This window comes from Pezoporus wallicus, unplaced genomic scaffold, assembly GCF_028554395.1.
Source record: "Pezoporus wallicus isolate ANWC-B61680 ecotype Strahan unplaced genomic scaffold, APGP_CSIRO_Pwel_v1 scaffold_7383, whole genome shotgun sequence".
Classification (NCBI taxonomy): Eukaryota; Metazoa; Chordata; class Aves; order Psittaciformes; family Psittacidae; genus Pezoporus; species Pezoporus wallicus.
This window is the reverse complement of record NW_026636323.1, coordinates 2,230,661-2,248,330: the sequence shown is the minus strand read 5'-3', so window position 1 is coordinate 2,248,330 and position 17,670 is coordinate 2,230,661. Positions and strand designations below refer to the sequence as shown.

Below are 17,670 nucleotides of genomic sequence, written 5' to 3'. Positions count from 1 at the left end.
CGGCTGCCCGTAGTACAGCAAGGAGCCAAAGCCAGGCCCCGGGCACGGCTCGACAGACGTCACCCGCCGAGGTGATGGTGGAGGCGGCCACCGCCTCCCTCGCAGCGGGACCTACACGCGGATGGTGGTGTACAACCTCCTGCTCTGGGGCTGCGGGACCGGCACCGCGGGTGGCCGAGGGAGGGGAATCCACCGGGGGTACCGCCGTGCTCGCCGCGCTGAGGAATCACGCTCTGCCGCTCTCCCCGCCCTGGCTGTGGTGCCGTCACCATGGCGACGAGGCGCGCCAGGCGGGCCGGCCTTGTCTGGGCCTCTCGTCCCTGTGGCCAGGCCCGGCTCCGGGAGACGCGGTATCTGCATGCGCTCGGCCGCGTTCGGAGCCCTAGCGCCCGGAGGAGGAGCGCTCCCCGGACCCTCACCCCCCCCGACGGAGGCTGGCGTTTGAAGCGGCGCAGCGGCGGAGAGCAGGAGGAGCGCTATTTCCCTCAGGCAAACCGCAACCACCTCCCTGCTTCGGGTGGCCAGTAACAGGAGTTGGGTGGCCCAAAAGAAAAGCCCGACTGCCTTGAATGCTCGGCGGAGCCTCACTTACCAACCTACGTGCAACAACTGATTTTCCTAAATCGAGTCTGTCTTGGCGGTGACAGTAGCTGGTAAATGATCTCTCCCTGTCCTTATCTCGACCCACAACCCTTTCATTGCATTTTCTCTCCCCTGTCCAGCCGAGGAAGGGAATGATAGAGCATCTTTGGTGGGCACCTGACATGCACCCGCCGCGATGTAGTTTTTCAGTACATAGTCAGGAAGAAAAACTTCACATATTTGCATAGTGTTGCACTATCTCTTTGAAATACAAGGGGGCAAGCAGAACAGCACTATTGGCACTAACGCTTTTAGCCTGAACATTTCTGCAGTTCTCTTACCAACTCCAGATACATTTGATATCTAGATTTGCTTAGTTATTATGCAAGTGTTCTAGGTAAAAAAGTTGTCTATGCATTTTACACCCTCAGTTTTGTGATACAGAAAAGACTAAAATAATTTAATGACCACAACTATTAACAATAATTTAGATTACAAATACTATCAAGCCTAACTTCACTTACTGTAGGTAAATCTGAGCATTCAGTCACTGTGTTTCAATAACACTTTCAGAATGGCAACATGTTTTGAAAAATATACTCAGTATAGCTGAGCCAGTCTGTGCTATAATGTACCCATAGGTGATGTCTTGGCCACTGAGACTTAATTTTCGTCACCTGAAATCTCACAAGGACTCTAAAAGCTAGAATTATGCCCAGACTAGATGTTTTCAACAGGCTGTTGTGGAAACAATGTCCCTGAAGCAAAGAAAATGCATTAATTTTTTGCAGTATCCCAAAACATAGGAAAACAGGAGATGTTTTTCAGTTGGTTTTGTTTTTGACAGAGCTATAAGGTAATCCACTTTGGAACTAAACTGAATATGGAAAGCATCAGAATGTTACACTGCAGGGTTTTCTTGTGCACTTCCTACCAATCTGAACACAGATGACAGCTGATTTAGTAGGCTGATCTATGGATTAGCATACTAATGATTTTCCATATGAACTTTTCTATAATACCGAACATTCTAAAATACTAAAACACAAATACTGCACTTATATTTGGATAGTTACCCTACTTTCTTTCTATTTGAGCTTCCACCAGCCACAGCATTGCCTGATACGTTTAAGAACAGGTTCAAGAGTTAATACCTTTAGCAAACATTTGTGGTAAATTGGTATTGCAGTGGTATGACAGCACCACTGACCAAGCAGTAAAAATTATGTGAAAGCTTCTTCACGCTTCTGTCAACAGAGCTCATTCTCAACAGGGGGTCCCTCTATACTCTTCAATTCCACATGCATACAAATTTTGGTGTAGCTAAATTTATTCAGAAGAAAGAATCTAATATTCTCTCTAAAAGTTAAATTATGAAAATAACTTCCTTCACCATATTCTGGGAAAGAAAACACTGTCCTATTTAACATATATGCAAGACCTAAAAGTTTTGATTATTTTAAATTTATAAAGTTTAATTCCAGCACAAATCTTAAGACTTACAATGTATGTACTGCAGCTTTGCAGTGTACTCATGTTGGAATATAATATAGACCCTTCAAGTATTTTTCCATACATGATTGATATTAGATTTTAAAATAATTAAAACTTGAACATATAATACTAATCCTTTCTAGCTGTATTTAAGGTCTTACAATTCCTACTCATTTTGTCATTCCTTCTATTACCAAACAAGTTGCTCACTTACCCTTTGGTCTTACTGCCTTGCCTTCATGTTTTGGGTATTCTGTACAACAGCATGCCATGCCTAGTATATAAACTGGAGGGAGTTACCTGGAAGGGACCAATCACTGCTCAGGTCCAGCTGGGTATCGATCAGCAGGTGGCGAGCAATTGTATTGTGCTTCACTTGTGTTTATTGGTTTTATACTTTCCCCTTTTAGTTGCATATTCTCACCCCCTATTATTTCCCTTATTATTTATAGTATTATATTGTACTTTAGTTAGTAAACTACTCTTATCCCATGGGTTTTACGTTCTTTCAATTCTCCTCCCCATCGCACCCAGCAAGGAGGGAAAGGGCTGAGCAGCTGTGGTGTTGAGTTACCAGCTGGGTTTAAGTCACAAACCCTGGTCAGCACATGAACCAGAAAATGCAGCAGTTAATCTTCCACAACAGAGAACCAGAAGGCCCTGCTTAGACCATGTCCTGAATTGGACACATTTAATGTGTTACTCCTTTTAGTACTGCAAGTGGATGCTTGGACTAGCATGTCAGTGATCAGGATTCTTATAGTGCAATAGTAAACTTTGTTTTCTTGTCAAATGCATCCTGTTATATGCAAAGAGCTTGTTCCTTCTGCAAATAGAATATTCTAGCTAGCCATAAGACAGAACTGTTTAACACTGAAATCTGAATACTCAGGTAGGATTTAAGCTACAGTTCATGTAAATGCTGTATACTGAAGTTATGAAAACACTCAGGATCTGCAGAATATGAAAAATTCTGCTCTGACAGTTCACTTAAGAACAGACTAAAATAATGTTCAGAATTCCAGTCTCAGGCCTATAGCTATATTCTATAGCCATTAGTTTCCAACCTAAAGCCCATAAATAAAGAACAAATACAACTCAGTTGATTAATTTAATAAGTCTACCACATTACAGACTAATGCAAAACCAATATTAGAACAGTCACATAGTAATGAGTGTATCAGACCTTAGCTAAAACAACACAACAGTTTAAATTTAGTGTTCACCTTACTAGCTGGTTTCAGTTTTCAAAACTAAATGTTGTAGTAGACATTGCCCTACTGGAATGACTATGTTGTTATTGTTTTTTAAGCTAAAAGTTAGATTGTGCAATGCTAAAAAATTTATAGGAATTGCAATAGGGAAACAGTAGGTATTAGCAATATACTACAACCTGTTATGTGAAGTGTTATGCCTACTCCTTAATTCAGTATTTAATGAAGCATATTTAACATGAAGACACTGATGTTTATGAGTACTAAACCAGACCAGATTTGCCAAGATTTTGAAAAGGCAGAAACTTGCAAATTCAAAAGTTTTGTGACTCTGGCAGTATAATTTCATCTTAAGTGATCTGTGCAAGTTTCAGGTAGCTCCTCTCAAAGCTGCTAAAAACACACACTCCCCCCCCCCCCCCCTCTTCTTAAAAAGAATCAATCTTTAACCCCCATGTAGCATTAATGCTACTTTTTACTCTACTTCAGCACTTGTCTCTTCAATCACATTGCTCTCTTTGTGGACAAATGCAGTGGCTTTTGATTCCAGTTCTCCTAGCTGTTCAAATGAAGAGACACGTGGATCTTGATCTTTAACTGTATCTGACAGCTTGCACATCTTCTCTCGAATACGCTGAGAATATCGCAGAGGGGTTACAATTTTCAGGTCTTTAGCACTGGAGTAATTTTCCTCATGGTGCATCTTCACACTTGGGAAAAGAAAAAAAGAAATCATCACTGAACATAGGCACACCATCATATAAACTATCTCTGTAGCATCTAGCAGGTGCTAGCAAACAGCAAATCATGATTCCCATTTAGCCCATTTCCATAGCCGAAGGAAACAGGCTCTTTCCCAGTCATACAGTTAAAACAGATACACAACTCTTCTTGGGAAAAATATTTTCAGGGAAAATTCCTGAAATGAGTTTCAAAAGGAAGATTACCTCCTATTCCGGCAGGGGGGAACTATTCTTCCTGCTATGAGGGACAGCAGACAGCTAATGGAAGTCCATCTATAGCAGATGCCCAAGCTGAGCACCACTTTAGGTCTGCAATCTTAGAAGAAACTTTGTGGCAAAAAAAGAATTTAAATATCGTCTGTTTTGCCCTGAGATTATTTTTACCTCAAGATACAATTAAGAACCATTACAGGACAGTTACATCTTGTTCATTTCCATGTTATATGACATCTAACCACATCTACGTTTGAATAGGGGAGGACTAGAGTCACCTTTATTTTTACCTATCTTAGTGTAGAACTGCTACTGCCATGTTGCCTCTGGGAGGGGATTCTAATACTGGAATTTATGTCTCTACCACAGAGGTCGGATTATTCTATAGTGAGGCATTCAAACAGCAAAATAGCTTGAATAAGGAGGAATTTATTTTTAAAAAAGACTTCACCCTGAAGGAAGAAGAAACAATCATAAAAAAAACACCCCAAACCCTTAAATTCTTGAAAGCTTTTAACCAGATGTTCATAGATGTGGTGCCTCCCTGTTTCAAGAGGACAAAGTGTCTGTTACCCCAGACACTGCAAGTTTTCCATAGTGACCTGAAGTAATCTTACCTTTCCAAGTGCGGAGTGGTAGGTGGACTGCATCTCATTATAGAAGATGTGTCATTCTCCTTCTCAGGAGTATTAACTGCTTGGACTATATCTTTCACCTTATCCTCATGCTTCTCTTCTGCTTCAGATTTTCCTTTCTTTTTCGCACGTTCTTTAGTCTTGTGCTTTTTATTCTTTTTTGGCAAGATCTCCTCCCTTGGTTTCAAGTCTAAATCCATTTCTTTTTTGTTCACTTCACTGCTAATCTCTGTTTTCTTATCATCACTCTCTGCTTTTTGGCCATCATCAGAACAGATATCCTTGCAGGCCTTCTGAACCTGCTCTACAGATGGATTTGGTTCCTTGCTGACTTCCACTACCTTACTTAAATGAAGGTCTATCACAGTTCCCCCTAAAATTGAAATGTTGAAGAAGTACAGCTGTGGTTAGTTACAACTAAAGAGAAATCAATGTTTGAGAGATCTACAAAATCTTAAAGCTCTACATGAGAATGAAAGATAAGTATGCTTTGAGTAGGAGCCACAGCAATGTAAGTTACTAATAATGCAACCTGAGTACATCCTGATGAGTCATTCTCAGCACAGCGGGTCTCAACAAGTATTTCAGTCAGTTTCTGTTATCAAATGCTTGCCAGGTTATGTTATATTCAATAGGAATGTACATAGCTACTTTGCCTCCAAAATCAGAACATATGCCACCTTTAACTGACACTATGACATAACACAACCATGCAACTGCTAGTGAAGTTTACATGTCAAAGCAGCAACTGATATTTAGCTCACAAAAATATTTACTTTTTGATTATCAGGCTAAGATGGGCAGACAACATTGCTTTGATAGAATTTAAGCAGAAAGTTTGGATATGAAAGCATCTCCGCTACTCTTTTTAACATGCCCACAATTGAAAAGAATTGGTCAATACTGTTTTCAAAGACAATATAAAATATCAGAGAGAAGTGTCCATGAAATAGAATACACTATAAGCACAAACAGTTTCAACAGATAGCTTGTGTTACCTGTCATGCCAAACATTTAACTAGAGTGGAGTACTTGGACTTACCATCCTCAGACTTAAAAAGGCTTTTGTTATTTTTCATAGTTTCTATTAGTGTGTTTCGCAGTTCATCTCTAGGCTGGGAAAAAAAAAGTGGTATTGTTTTAGGAAAAAAACTCCAAAATTAATCATAATTTCAACTTATTTGGTATAACAAGTACTACAGGTATTACAGGAAAAGCAGTATAGACCATATGATATCCATGTTACAAACCCTATTTAATGCTGTTTAGACATAAGTTGGAACAAAAGTGATCCCTATATTTTCTGTATTGAGTGCACTACGGCTGTATTCGATGCCCTGAAATATTGCTGGTAATAAAGTATAGAATTAAGCCCATCAATGTAAAATTAAGTTCTGTTCTGGGTTTCTCGTGATACTAGAACTCTCAGTCCTTAGTTTCTTCTAGGTCATATGGTATTTTGATGATCCTAGACCTTTCTCCTTGAAGGTAGTAAGTATTTACAGTGGTTACAGAGCAAACCAAATCTGATTTTTCATGTTCAACTAGGTCACATGGCTCTTCTTCTAAAATGAAAGGATTTACTAAAATCAGAAGTAGCTGTATTTTATTTATATACCACACTTTTATGCATTTATATTCATTAATCTCAAAGTTCAAGACAAGCTGCTCACCACTGCTCCTGCCAAAATGGCCTCCTCATAGACAGCAATAAGCTTTTCAAGAGGACCCATCTGTTCAAGACGCATACAGCAGATCCAGTACTTTGCAAGCTTTTTAGCCTCAGGAATGCTCTGTGTTAGACATTCCAGCATGGCACGTACTTCATCGCCTTGACATTCCTAAAGTCAACACAAGAGCAGAGATTTAAATACAATGAACATTTTGAGGTGCTCTATTTTAGCTGGTTTTGAGATAGAGAACAAGTATTTTTTTCTTTCTTTGGCAGAAGAATTCTCATTTGTAAGAATTCAGCAGTTCTTCCAAATGAGAATTATTTGTACACTATTGTAAGTAGAAGGGATGGTAGAATGCGTAGACATCTTCAAAACTACTTAAACCAGTCTTTTTCAGATGTCCAGGCACATTTCTGCAAATGCAAACTTGGTTTAGATTAATTACTTCATAGGTACTCATATTACAGCTTTTGTACTTTATTATGTTACCATATTGCCTGATCTTATTGGGTAGTTCAGCAAGTTACTGAAGCTTACATAACATCTAATGTCTTTAGGTGTCAGCAAAAAGCTATGATATTGCTTAACTTGAGGAACAGTTAGTCCTCTATCTGATTCAGAGGTCCAGCATGCCGATAGACCTTACATGACTGGAACTTGGTAGGCAAGGGACTGAATACCTGTTCAGTTAACTGCAGACATTCTGAGAGAGTCTTGTTGACCTTTTCATTGTGTAATACATGCTCTAGAGAATCACCAGATACTTTGCTTTTAAACTGGGGTTCCAGAAGCACATGTATCGGAGGTCTCCTCATCGATTTTCCTCTAGATGTTCTCCATTCATCCAGGCGAGCTCTGCATATAAGAATATTATTAGCTGAAGTGACAGATGTTTTATCATTTTTTACATTGACTGACACTAACTAGGATTAAGTTATACAAAGATGTACTTTCCAGATAGTCCTCGAGTCCTCTCCCTTTAATCATAAAAGGAATACAGCTGCCATTTATACCTGCATGGAAATTTCAGAACCACGCATATTGCTATCTGCTTTAGGTATCTGTCAGGTCAGAACATTTTAATCTCTCTCTTTCCAGCATCAACAAAAGACTTAGGCTACAGACCCTGTTCTTCAAGGGAGGATAAAAAAAATGCTTCCGATAACTCGAAACCATCTCTAAAGAGACAAAGCATGGGGAGCCCAGAACAACCTCATCACATACATTTATACATCAGTTTCACTGTTTAAAAGCTATTTCGGTCTTCATATATATTTCAGCTCCATCCCTCTAGACAACCAGTTTTTAGTAAATGTGACTTTCTACAAGGAGCTCTATTATATTAATTTTAGATAATGAATCTTCACTCCATCATCCAAGTTGCATTCAACCAAGCTGAAAAATGTCATTGCCAAGTGCTCTCCCTCAGTCCCTAAACATGCTCTATATACACTTTCTATTTATAACCACGCAGGACAAGCTGTAAGCCTGAAGAGCTGCTGCAAGAAGTCTGAATCCTGGTTTCTCAATACTAAGTCTACAGTTTTACTTTGCTGCCCTTGGGCATCAATTCTTTTATTTTCAGTGCATTTACAGCAAGAAATAGATAAAAATAGATATTCTTGGAAAGAAAGTCTAGATACCTCCTAAAATCAAGCTATGACAGTAACTGTTACCTTCTCTCTTCTGCTGACTCTTTCAACAGAACAGATGTTCTGTTGCCATTAGTTTTAGAATTCTGCCCCAACTTTGTAGCAGGAACAACAGAAACCAGTTTTGCTGAAACTCTCAGTCTTGCATCTTCACAATAATCTCCACAGTTCTTCACTCCTAGTAATCTGCAGTCAGAATTGTTAGAAGCAGCTTTCAGTGGCTGTGGTCCCTTTCCACCATTCATTTTTTGGACTGTTACTTTCTTTGGCACTACAGCAGATGTCAGTTGCCTTTTCTTCAGACCAGACTGGGAGTTCATAGCAGCTTTGTCAGATGGGTTGCTCTGGAGAGGGAGGACACCATTTGGTTTTACAGAATTACGGTTATTTGTGGCTTTGCTGGTCTTCAGAGCTTCACTACAGGTGCTCATGGACAAAGAACTTGCTGCTGGTTTGGCAGCAGAAGGAAGCAGCTTCTTGTCTGGCAAAGAACTCTTTCCCACCTCACTTTTTGGTGCTTTTCGGAAGGAGTTTATCTTGGACTGGATAACTTTGCCACGATATGTACCAAGCACTGGTTTCTTTGGTAGGCTGACACTTGAACTCTGTTTTTCTGCCAGCAATCGTTTCTCTTTTATGCTTTTTATTTTCAAGAAGCACTTGGTAAGCGACATATTCTGTGATTTTATTTCAGTAACTTCAGACTTGGAAGTATGTTCTTCAGGAACATAGTTTGTCCCCAGTTTGGAATTTGTCAGTGTGACTGTGGAAGAGTTAAAAATAACATTTTTTTCTAAGGGTTCGCTTGATTGGTCCCATGACAGTTCGTTAGCATTCTCTTTATTTTCCTGAAATCAAAAGCATATCCATGGACATGTTACAAGTACATTCATGCTGCATGTTATTCGTTTCCAAAGAGGTTTTCACTCATTTACAGGACTAAAGTGATTAACTGTAAACGCCACTTTGCCACCAAGTGTCTACAAAAGTAGTGTATATATACTGAGTAGAATATTTGTCAACTATTATTGTAGAATTCACATTAAAAAAAAAGTAAGAAGGCCTAATCTGAGGGCTACACTCTTCCTATAGAAACAAAATTCTCTAAATGGCTACTGTCTTTTAACTGCCAAATCACCTTCTAAGGAGTCAAAGTAGAAATTTGCTTTGGGCTGCATACAGTCAAAAGTAGTATCTCAGCCTGTATAGTCCATCATTTAATGGCAGCACCACTCTACTCCTTACTGTGGGTAGACTTATTTATAAGGTGTGCATATATAAATATAAGGTGAATAAAACCTTCAGTTAGGGCATTAGGATGTTACAAGAGCAAGAAGTTTTCTTACTAATGAGCTGTAGGATGCTGTACTTATAAATAGACTTGTGAATTTTATACAGCCTTACTCTACTCCCTGAAACTCTCAACTCTATGTTCTTATCATAACCCTAGCCCAGAGGCCATGAGAAGTGGAACCTTCGCTTTTCCTCTAAAAAGGATGTTCTACAGCAACCAATTCAGCATTATCCAAGTAGCAGCTTATGGAAGACTGAAAGATCCAAAAAAGCATGGGGGGAAAAAAAAAATAAATGAAAGAGTGCAGAAGCTGATACTATTCTCCTGTAAGGAAGATGCCCTCAAACTGTAAGAAAATTACACCGCATCTCATTTCCTGGTCTGTCATTTAGGCTTAGAAGTTAGATTTGACTAAGCCAATAACTAAAGCTTAAGTAGAATCATAGAATAGTTAGGGTTGGAAAGTACCTTAAGATCATCTAGATCCAAACCCCCTCCATGGGCAGGGACACCTCTCACTAAACCATGTCACCCAAGGCCTCATCCAACCTGGTCTTGAGCACTGCCAGGGATGGAGCATTCACAACCTCCCTGGGCAACCCATTCCAGTGCCTCACCACCCTAACAGGAAAGAATTTCTTCCTTATATCCTATCTAAACTTCCCCTGTTTAAGTTTGAACCCGTTACCCCTTGTCCTATCACTACAGTCCCTAATGAAGAGTCCCTCCCCAGCATCCCTATAGGCCCCCTTCAGATACTGGAAGGATGCTATGAGGTCTCCACACAGCCTTCTCTTCTTCAGGCTGAACAGCCCCAACTTTCTCAGCCTGTCTGAGCATTCAGGAGGTGCTGCAGTCCCCTGATCATCCTCGTGGCCCTCCTCTGGACTTGTTCCAACAGTTCCATGTCCTTTTTATGTTGAGGACACCAGAACTGCACACAATACTGCAAGTGAGGTCTCACAAGAGCAGAGTAAAGGGGCAGGATCACCTCCTTTGACCTGCTGGTCACGCTCCTTTTGATGCGGCCCAGGATACGGTTGGCTTTCTGGGCTGCAAGTGCACACTGCCTGCTCATGTTCATTTTTTCATCAACCAACACCCCCAAGTCTTTCTCCATAGGGCTGCTCTGAATCTCTTCTCTGCCCAGCCTGTAGCTGTGCCTGGGATTGCTCTGACCCAGGTGTAGGGCCTTGCACTTGACATGGTTAAATTTCATGAGGTGGGCATAAGCCCACCTCACAAGTGCGTCAAGGTCCCCCTGGATGGCATTCCTTCCCTCCAGCGTATCAACCGAACCACACAGCTTGGTGTCATCGGCAAACTTGCTGAGGGCGCACTCAATCCCACTGTCCTTGTCAGCGATGTTAAACAAGACCAGTCCCAACACCGATCCCTGAGGGACACCACTTGTTACTGGACTCCAGCCGGACATTGAGCCATTGACCACAACTCTTTGCATGCAGCCATCCAGCCAGTTCTTTATCCACTGAGTGGTCCATCCATCAAATTGATGTCTCTCCAATTTAGAGACAAGGATGTTGTGTGGGACAGTGTCAAAGGCTTCACACAACTCCAGGTAGATGACATCAACTGCTCTACCCCTGTCCGTCAGTTCTGTAGCCCCATCATAGAAGGCCACCAAATTGGTCAGGCAGGATTTCCCCTTAGTGAAGCCATGCTGGCTGTCACCAAGCACCTTGTTGATTTTCATGGGCCTTAGCATGTCTTCCAGGAGAATCTGCTCCAAGATTTTGCCAGGCACAGAGGTGAGACTGACTGGTCTGTAATTCCCCAGGTCATCCATTTTCCCCTTCTTGAAAATGGGGGTTATATTTCCCTTTTTCCAGTCATCAGGAACTTCACCTGACTGCCATGATTTTTCAAATATGATGGACAGTGGCTTAGCAACTTCATTTGCCAGCTCCAGGACCTGTGGGTGGATTTCATCAGGTCCCATGGACTTGTGCATGTTCAGGTTTTTAAGATGGTCTCGAACCAGTTCCTCTCCTACAGTGGGCGCAAGGTCTTCATTCCCACAGTCCCTGCGTCTGCCTTCCAAGACTTGGGTGGTGTGGTCAGAGCCTCTGCCAGTGAAGACCGAGGCAAAGAAGTCATTCAGGACCTCAGCCTTCTCCAAATCCTGTGTAGCCAGTTCTCCCGAGAGCTTCCTGAGGGGGCCTACATTGTCCCTAGTCTGTTTTTTATTTGCTATGTACCTGTAGCATCCCTTCCTATTATCCTTAATATCCCTAGCCAAGTTTAATTCTAACTGGGCCTTAGCTTTCCTAACCTGGTCCCTAGCTTCCTGGACAACATCCCTGTACTCTTCCCAGGCCGCCTGTCCTTGCTTCCACTTATTATAAGCCTCTTTTTTCCTTTGAATTTTCCTCAGGAGCTCCTTATCCATCCAAGGAGGTCTCCTGACCCTCCTGCTGCACTTCCTTCTAGTTGGGATGCAACACTCCTGAGCTCGTAGCAAGTGATCCTTGAATATCAACCAAGAGTCTTGGGCCCCCTTGCCCTCTAGGGCTATATCCTATGGAACCTAAGCAGGTTCCTGAAGAGGCCAAAGTCTGCTCTCCTGAAGTCCAGGGCAGTGAGCTTGCTGCACGCTCTTCTCACTGTCCTGAGGATCTCAAATTTGACCATCTCAAAAGTACAAAAGCTGTTATTCCAGGAAGCAGTGTAGTTTAACTCAACTTAAAAATCACATGAGATAGTAAAACAGACTGATGTGTCTCCCTCCGGGAAGTCTCTAAAATTCCTTTGAAGTTAAGGTGTTTTGCTTTCTTCCTCACATGACTTCAGGTCTCCCAATCTTTTAGAACCCAGACTCAAACCAATCTAACATGAACACAGGTTTTATGTTTTGGTTTTTTTCGTTGTTTTTTTCTTGGGGGAGGGGGTTGTGGGTTTTGTTGTTGTTTTGGTTTTTTGTTGTTTTGCTTGTTTGTTTGAGGGTTTTTTGCCCCCTCCCTCACCTTTCCTTGAAAGCAGGTCTGGAGAAGAATCTGTATTTTGTTATTTCTAAGCAGCACAACCATGTGTATCTTAACTCTGGAAAAGTGACACTGAATGATAGACGGAAAGTATTCCTTTCAACTCTGATTAGGTATTAGTATCTACTTCTGATTACACTATATTTGCCAGCTTCACAGCTGAGCCACCACAGAGTCAACAGTTTTGTTAGGCTGCCCTCTTACCCCTAAATAACAGAGTACAACAGAATTTCTACTCTGACAGAAAACCTTGCTCATTTTTTAAAGCAACTTCCTCAAAGACTGAAAATACATGCAAAAAGCTCCGAGAGCCTCAAGAAAAGTTGTTAAAATTTAGTCATATTTCAGCAATAACAGTATCCTCCTTAACCCTTTTTCAGCCAGGTACAAACTGAGTATCAGTATAATGCACTACATACAGTAATGCGACAGCTCTCTAAAAAGCATGTAATAAGCAGCCCTTGACTAAAGTTTAAACAAACTGCACCTCTGCACCTGCAAATTATATGTGCTGGAAATCATATAGCCAAATACAGTTTAAGCAAGTGGAATGTTATAGCCACAGAAACAGAGTGCCATCAGTATTGGAGTATCAGTCAAAAACTTACCATTTCTGTCTTTGGAGATGTTGAGAAATGTATTTTGTCTTGCAGTTTATTGCTAGTTGCTCTCCTTGTTCTGCTACTGCTTAGGGGAAAAGCAAACAAAACAAAACTAAGACGTCGTAAATCACCCTGCAGTGTAACAAATAAATGTATTTTTAGAGTGAGTTCACACGGTCCAGTGTGGCAATCTGCAAGCTGAAATCATACTGAAGCATTTCTATTCAGCTTGCACTCTTTCTCCAGAAAAAAATAAATGCTTAAGCAATCCCTAATCAGAGCCCAGGCTGAAAAACATCCTGTCTTACACCATAAAAGAGCTGGCTAACAAAGGGGAAGGAAAAGAGAACAGACAATTTACTGCAGGTGTCATTCTCATGTTTAAGGATGAGCACCAACCTGTCTGGCCTGGTGCATCTGCTAGAGAAGGTCAAGTTTCTAAATGCTGCTGTTGAGGGGGAAGGAGGAAAAGCAAAAAGAGTTGAAGCTCAGCTACTGCATCATCAGAAGCCAGGCCATTTGAGGCAAGTCTAAACAACGATACGTAGCTCCTACCACACTGACGGGTTCCAAAACCTGCAGTCAGGCACCAGAGCTGGCACCAGACTACTCAGTGAGCAGCAAAACCACCAAGACCAGTATTGTCTCCTAGCAACTATGAAAATGTATTGACAGCTCAGAAGAAAAACACCTCAGTTTAAAGTTACAAATCCATATTTTTTCTCAAATGCTTCATGATGCATTATATGAAACATGTCTCTGGAATGTGGATCTCTGGTGGAAGAGAAGTTCAAAACACTTTCTGTTCATTTGTGCTGAACTACACACCTAGAATCATAAAATGGTTTGGGTTGGAAGGGACTTAAAGATCATCTGGTTCCAAACCCCCTGCCGTGGGCGGAGACACCTTCTACTAGACCAGGTTGTTCAAAGCCCCTAGATTCTGTGGTCATACAGAGTGTAGTCATGCTATTCACCTATAATAATCCATGCAAACATAGGGAGCAGTGTAAGCACTGCTAGATCCGAGCTCTGAGTAGAGCTCCATGTGTCTCTAGGCCAACCTGCTCACACAGCCAGGTCTTGTTTTGGGTACAGCTAAGCTGGGCCCAAGGAAAGGCATTTACCAGTAAGCAGTTTGATTGCATTGATACTGTCAAGGAAGAATCACAAGAATCTTTTAAGAATCATAAATCTTGCATTTCTTTGTATTAGTTGGTTTTATTATTCTACTTTTACACTTCCCTTGCCACATTGCAATACTTTTTTTTAAAAAACACATCTGCCTCTCTAATCTGTGTTTGGAAACTATGATGCTTTCTTAATTCACCAATCTGAGTTAACACGAATACTCCTCCCTTGGAGCACTATGTACAGTTCTGGTGTCCTGAACATAAGAAGGACATGGAACTGTTGGAACAAGTCCAGAGGAGGGCCACGAGGATGATCAGGGGACTGGAGCACCTCCCATATGAAGATAGGCTGAGAACGTTGGGGCTGTTCAGCCTGGAGAAGAGAAGGCTGTGTGGAGACCTCATAGCAGCCTTCCAGTATCTGAAGAGGGCCTATAGGGATGCTGGGGAGGGACTCTTCATTAGGGACTGTAGTGCCAGGGCAAGGGGCAAAGGGTTAAAACTTAAACAGGGGAAGCTTAGATTGGATATAAGGAGGAAGTTCTTTACTGTAAGGGTGGTGAGGCACTGGAATGGGTTGCCCAGGGAAGTTGTGAATGCTCTATCCCTGGCGGTGTTCAAGGCCAGGTTGGACGGAGCCTTGGGTGACATGGTTTAGTGTGAGGTGTCCCTGCCCATGGCAGGGGGGTTGGAACTAGATGATCTTAAGGTCCTTTCCAACCCTAACTATTCTATGATTCTGTGTGACCAAAAATTAACATTCCATTTAGCAACTGTATCTTTCCATCAGATGATCTTCTGTAAGCCAGCCAAATGGAACATGAAGGTACATTAGTGAAAATAAGGATAATCAGTGACTTTGAAACGCTGCAAAAAGTGGTCTGCATACCATGTCACCAACGACAGAGAATACATGTTACAGGAGCTGATCAGAAGTTACAGAATCATAGAATTGTTTAGGTTGGAAAAGACCTTTAATATCATTGAGTCCAACCGCTAATGTAGCGCTGCCAAGCCCACCAGTAAACCATATCCCTAAGTGCCACATATATACATCTTTTAAATACCTCCAGGGATGGTGACTCAATCACTTCCCTGTGCAGCCTGGTCCAGTGCTTGACAACCCTTTTGAAGATATTTTTGATAATATCCAATCTGAACCTCCCCTGGTGCAACTTGGGGCAGTTTCCCCTCACTTGTTATAGAAGCAAACAGCAAAGTAGCATCTGAAGGAAAAGCTCTCCATATGAAAACAGTCGCTGGAGGAACAGATTATATACTTCATTAATTGCATCTATTATGCATTTGGTTAAAAACTTTTAGTATTTGCTGACAGTAAAAGGACTTTAGGAAACCCATGCTGTCACTAGTTACATCACATGGTCTCACCTTTTGGTTGAGGTTCTCTGCAAGAACTATTTGTGTCTTTCCCACCAACCATGGACCTTTTTTAAAGGTATGTAAGCTATAGTAGAAGTACTACCTGATGGATGCTTCCTTTTCTTGAATGGGCACACCAGAAAATGTCTTTTTCCTAGACAGGTATTCTTCAACCTTTTGCCGTCTTTGTACTAGTGGGTTTAAAAAAGAAAAATAAAGATTTACTACATTTTCTGTTATATTAGTAATACCAAATTTTGCCTCTCAAAAAAGGAAATGCAATTAGAAATGTGTCAAGAAATGATGAAATGTAGACACTGTGGATAAAAAAAGTTTAATATTCACATCTTACGATGTCTTACACGTTCTCTCATTTCTTAAGAAAAGCTATTCAAGGGGCGGTTGAATGTAATTTCACAGCTATACGAGATGGTTGGTTTGCTGCATTAAGCTAAAAGAAATCATGATGGGAAGAAGTCCAGGCTCACTCTTCTACCTTCTGGATGCCTGACCAGTATTTCACACATTGTTGATTCAGCAAGCACACTTTGCTTGTAATGCAAGTATAGCACACATGAAAAACACCATGCACTTGAATCTGACCATTGCAAAATCATTCGCTTCTCTTCCATCTGCACAAATGTTGGACCAACAGCAGTGCTAGTAACAGCAGGAAATGATACTGAAAAGGTCTGAAGCCAGCTGTCACTGTCTTAATACAGAGAGTGATTCCAGAATAGGATACTTTCTCATGTTTTCAGTGGCTGACTGCATGCTAGAGACTTGCATCTTTCATAAGACTATACTGTTGTTCTTTTTCAGAGAACATTCCTTGTTCATGTAGGGAGTTAGTGACCTTGGCTTGCTGGAAGCAGCTGGGATAAGACAGCCCTGCCACCCAAAGGAATCTCAAGCATCTACAGAACCAGTCTAAACAGTTAAAACTCCAAATCTCAACAGTTTCATATGCAGTAGGATGTGAGAGCAAGAAGTTGGAGCATTATCTTTGACTCAGAACAATAATTACTTTATGGTATTCAGAACTCATGGCATTGCACCATCCCCCAACATAGGCAGGCTCACTCAGCTGTGGAAGTCTCCAATGAACTCACATATAAACCCCCACTTCTGCCCCTTCCAGGCAGGCAGAAGTCACCTTTTGAATCTCTTTGCATGTGTTCATTAACTTTCATGTTTTGTCCAAGCCCACGCTGCATGAAGCCCTAGAGGGTGCATGCATGGCCTGCTTCTGAAGAGGTGCACACCAGCGGGGTACCTGCTAAGAGACGCTGCAGAGCAGCGATCTCAATGTGCATCCCAGAGCCTCCTAGGCACCTTCTGCTTCTGAAATTCGAGGCCTGCGGAGTCCAAAGAGCAAAGCCCCGTCAAAGCAATTCCGCTTGTTGAACTTGCAGAAGCCAAACCGGTCAGAAAATAACGAACAGAGGAGTACAGGTGTATGTCGGAGCATTTGCATGTTTCAATAGGATGCTCTTAGATTAAGACGTGCCTTTTACCGTGAAGAAAGGCTCTCGCTCCAGAAGCCCAGCCTGGGGGCGAGCATTGGCCCCAGGCTCTGCAAGAAGAGGCTGAGGTCTCATACCCTCGCTCGCACCGGTCAGCTCTGAAACCACGATCGCGACGGCCGCTACCAAGGCCTGCCCGGTCTCCTACCTTTCCTGAGGCGCTCGCCCTCTCCTCCCTCTCACCGCAGAAAAGTGACCAGCTCCCCTCTCCCATCGGTTCCAGCCGCGGCCTCACCCAGCGCTACTCGGAGCGGCAATGAGGGACAGCCCCGGCAGAGACCGGAGGGCGCTCCATCCCCGCGGGGCTCGGTATCCACCCTCAGCCTTACCTCTGTAGAGCGGATCGGACCTGCGGCTGTCCGGCAGCCAGGGCACCGAACGCGCCGCCATCACCGCCCAATATTAAGCTGGTCGTTGCGGGGCTGTTTGAATCTACCGCCGCGCCGCACCTCCCGACTGGGCCGGCCGCGGGGCTTGAACTGGCCAATGGCGAGAGGGGAGGGGGCACGCCGGCAGAGCGCGCG

General features: G+C 42.3%; 1 protein-coding gene across 2 annotated transcripts; it reads right to left on the bottom strand.

Moving 5' to 3' along the window:
• Window positions 1-3,174: 3,174 nt before the first annotated feature.
• CKAP2 (cytoskeleton associated protein 2) lies at window positions 3,175-17,599 on the bottom strand. Of its 2 annotated transcripts, none has more exons than XM_057400009.1 (9): window positions 17,476-17,599; window positions 15,724-15,811; window positions 13,114-13,192; window positions 8,234-9,057; window positions 7,238-7,412; window positions 6,555-6,722; window positions 5,924-5,996; window positions 4,864-5,254; window positions 3,175-4,000 (listed from the first exon to the last, which is right to left on the bottom strand). In XM_057400009.1, the coding sequence occupies exons 1-9, from the start codon at window positions 17,534-17,536 to the stop codon at window positions 3,766-3,768; spliced, it is 2,094 nt and encodes a 697-aa protein (XP_057255992.1). In that variant the 5' UTR covers window positions 17,537-17,599; the 3' UTR covers window positions 3,175-3,765. The 2 variants fall into 2 exon arrangements, with proteins under 2 accessions (XP_057255992.1, XP_057255993.1); XM_057400010.1 differs by having other exon boundaries at window positions 13,114-13,189.
• Window positions 17,600-17,670: the final 71 nt, after the last annotated feature.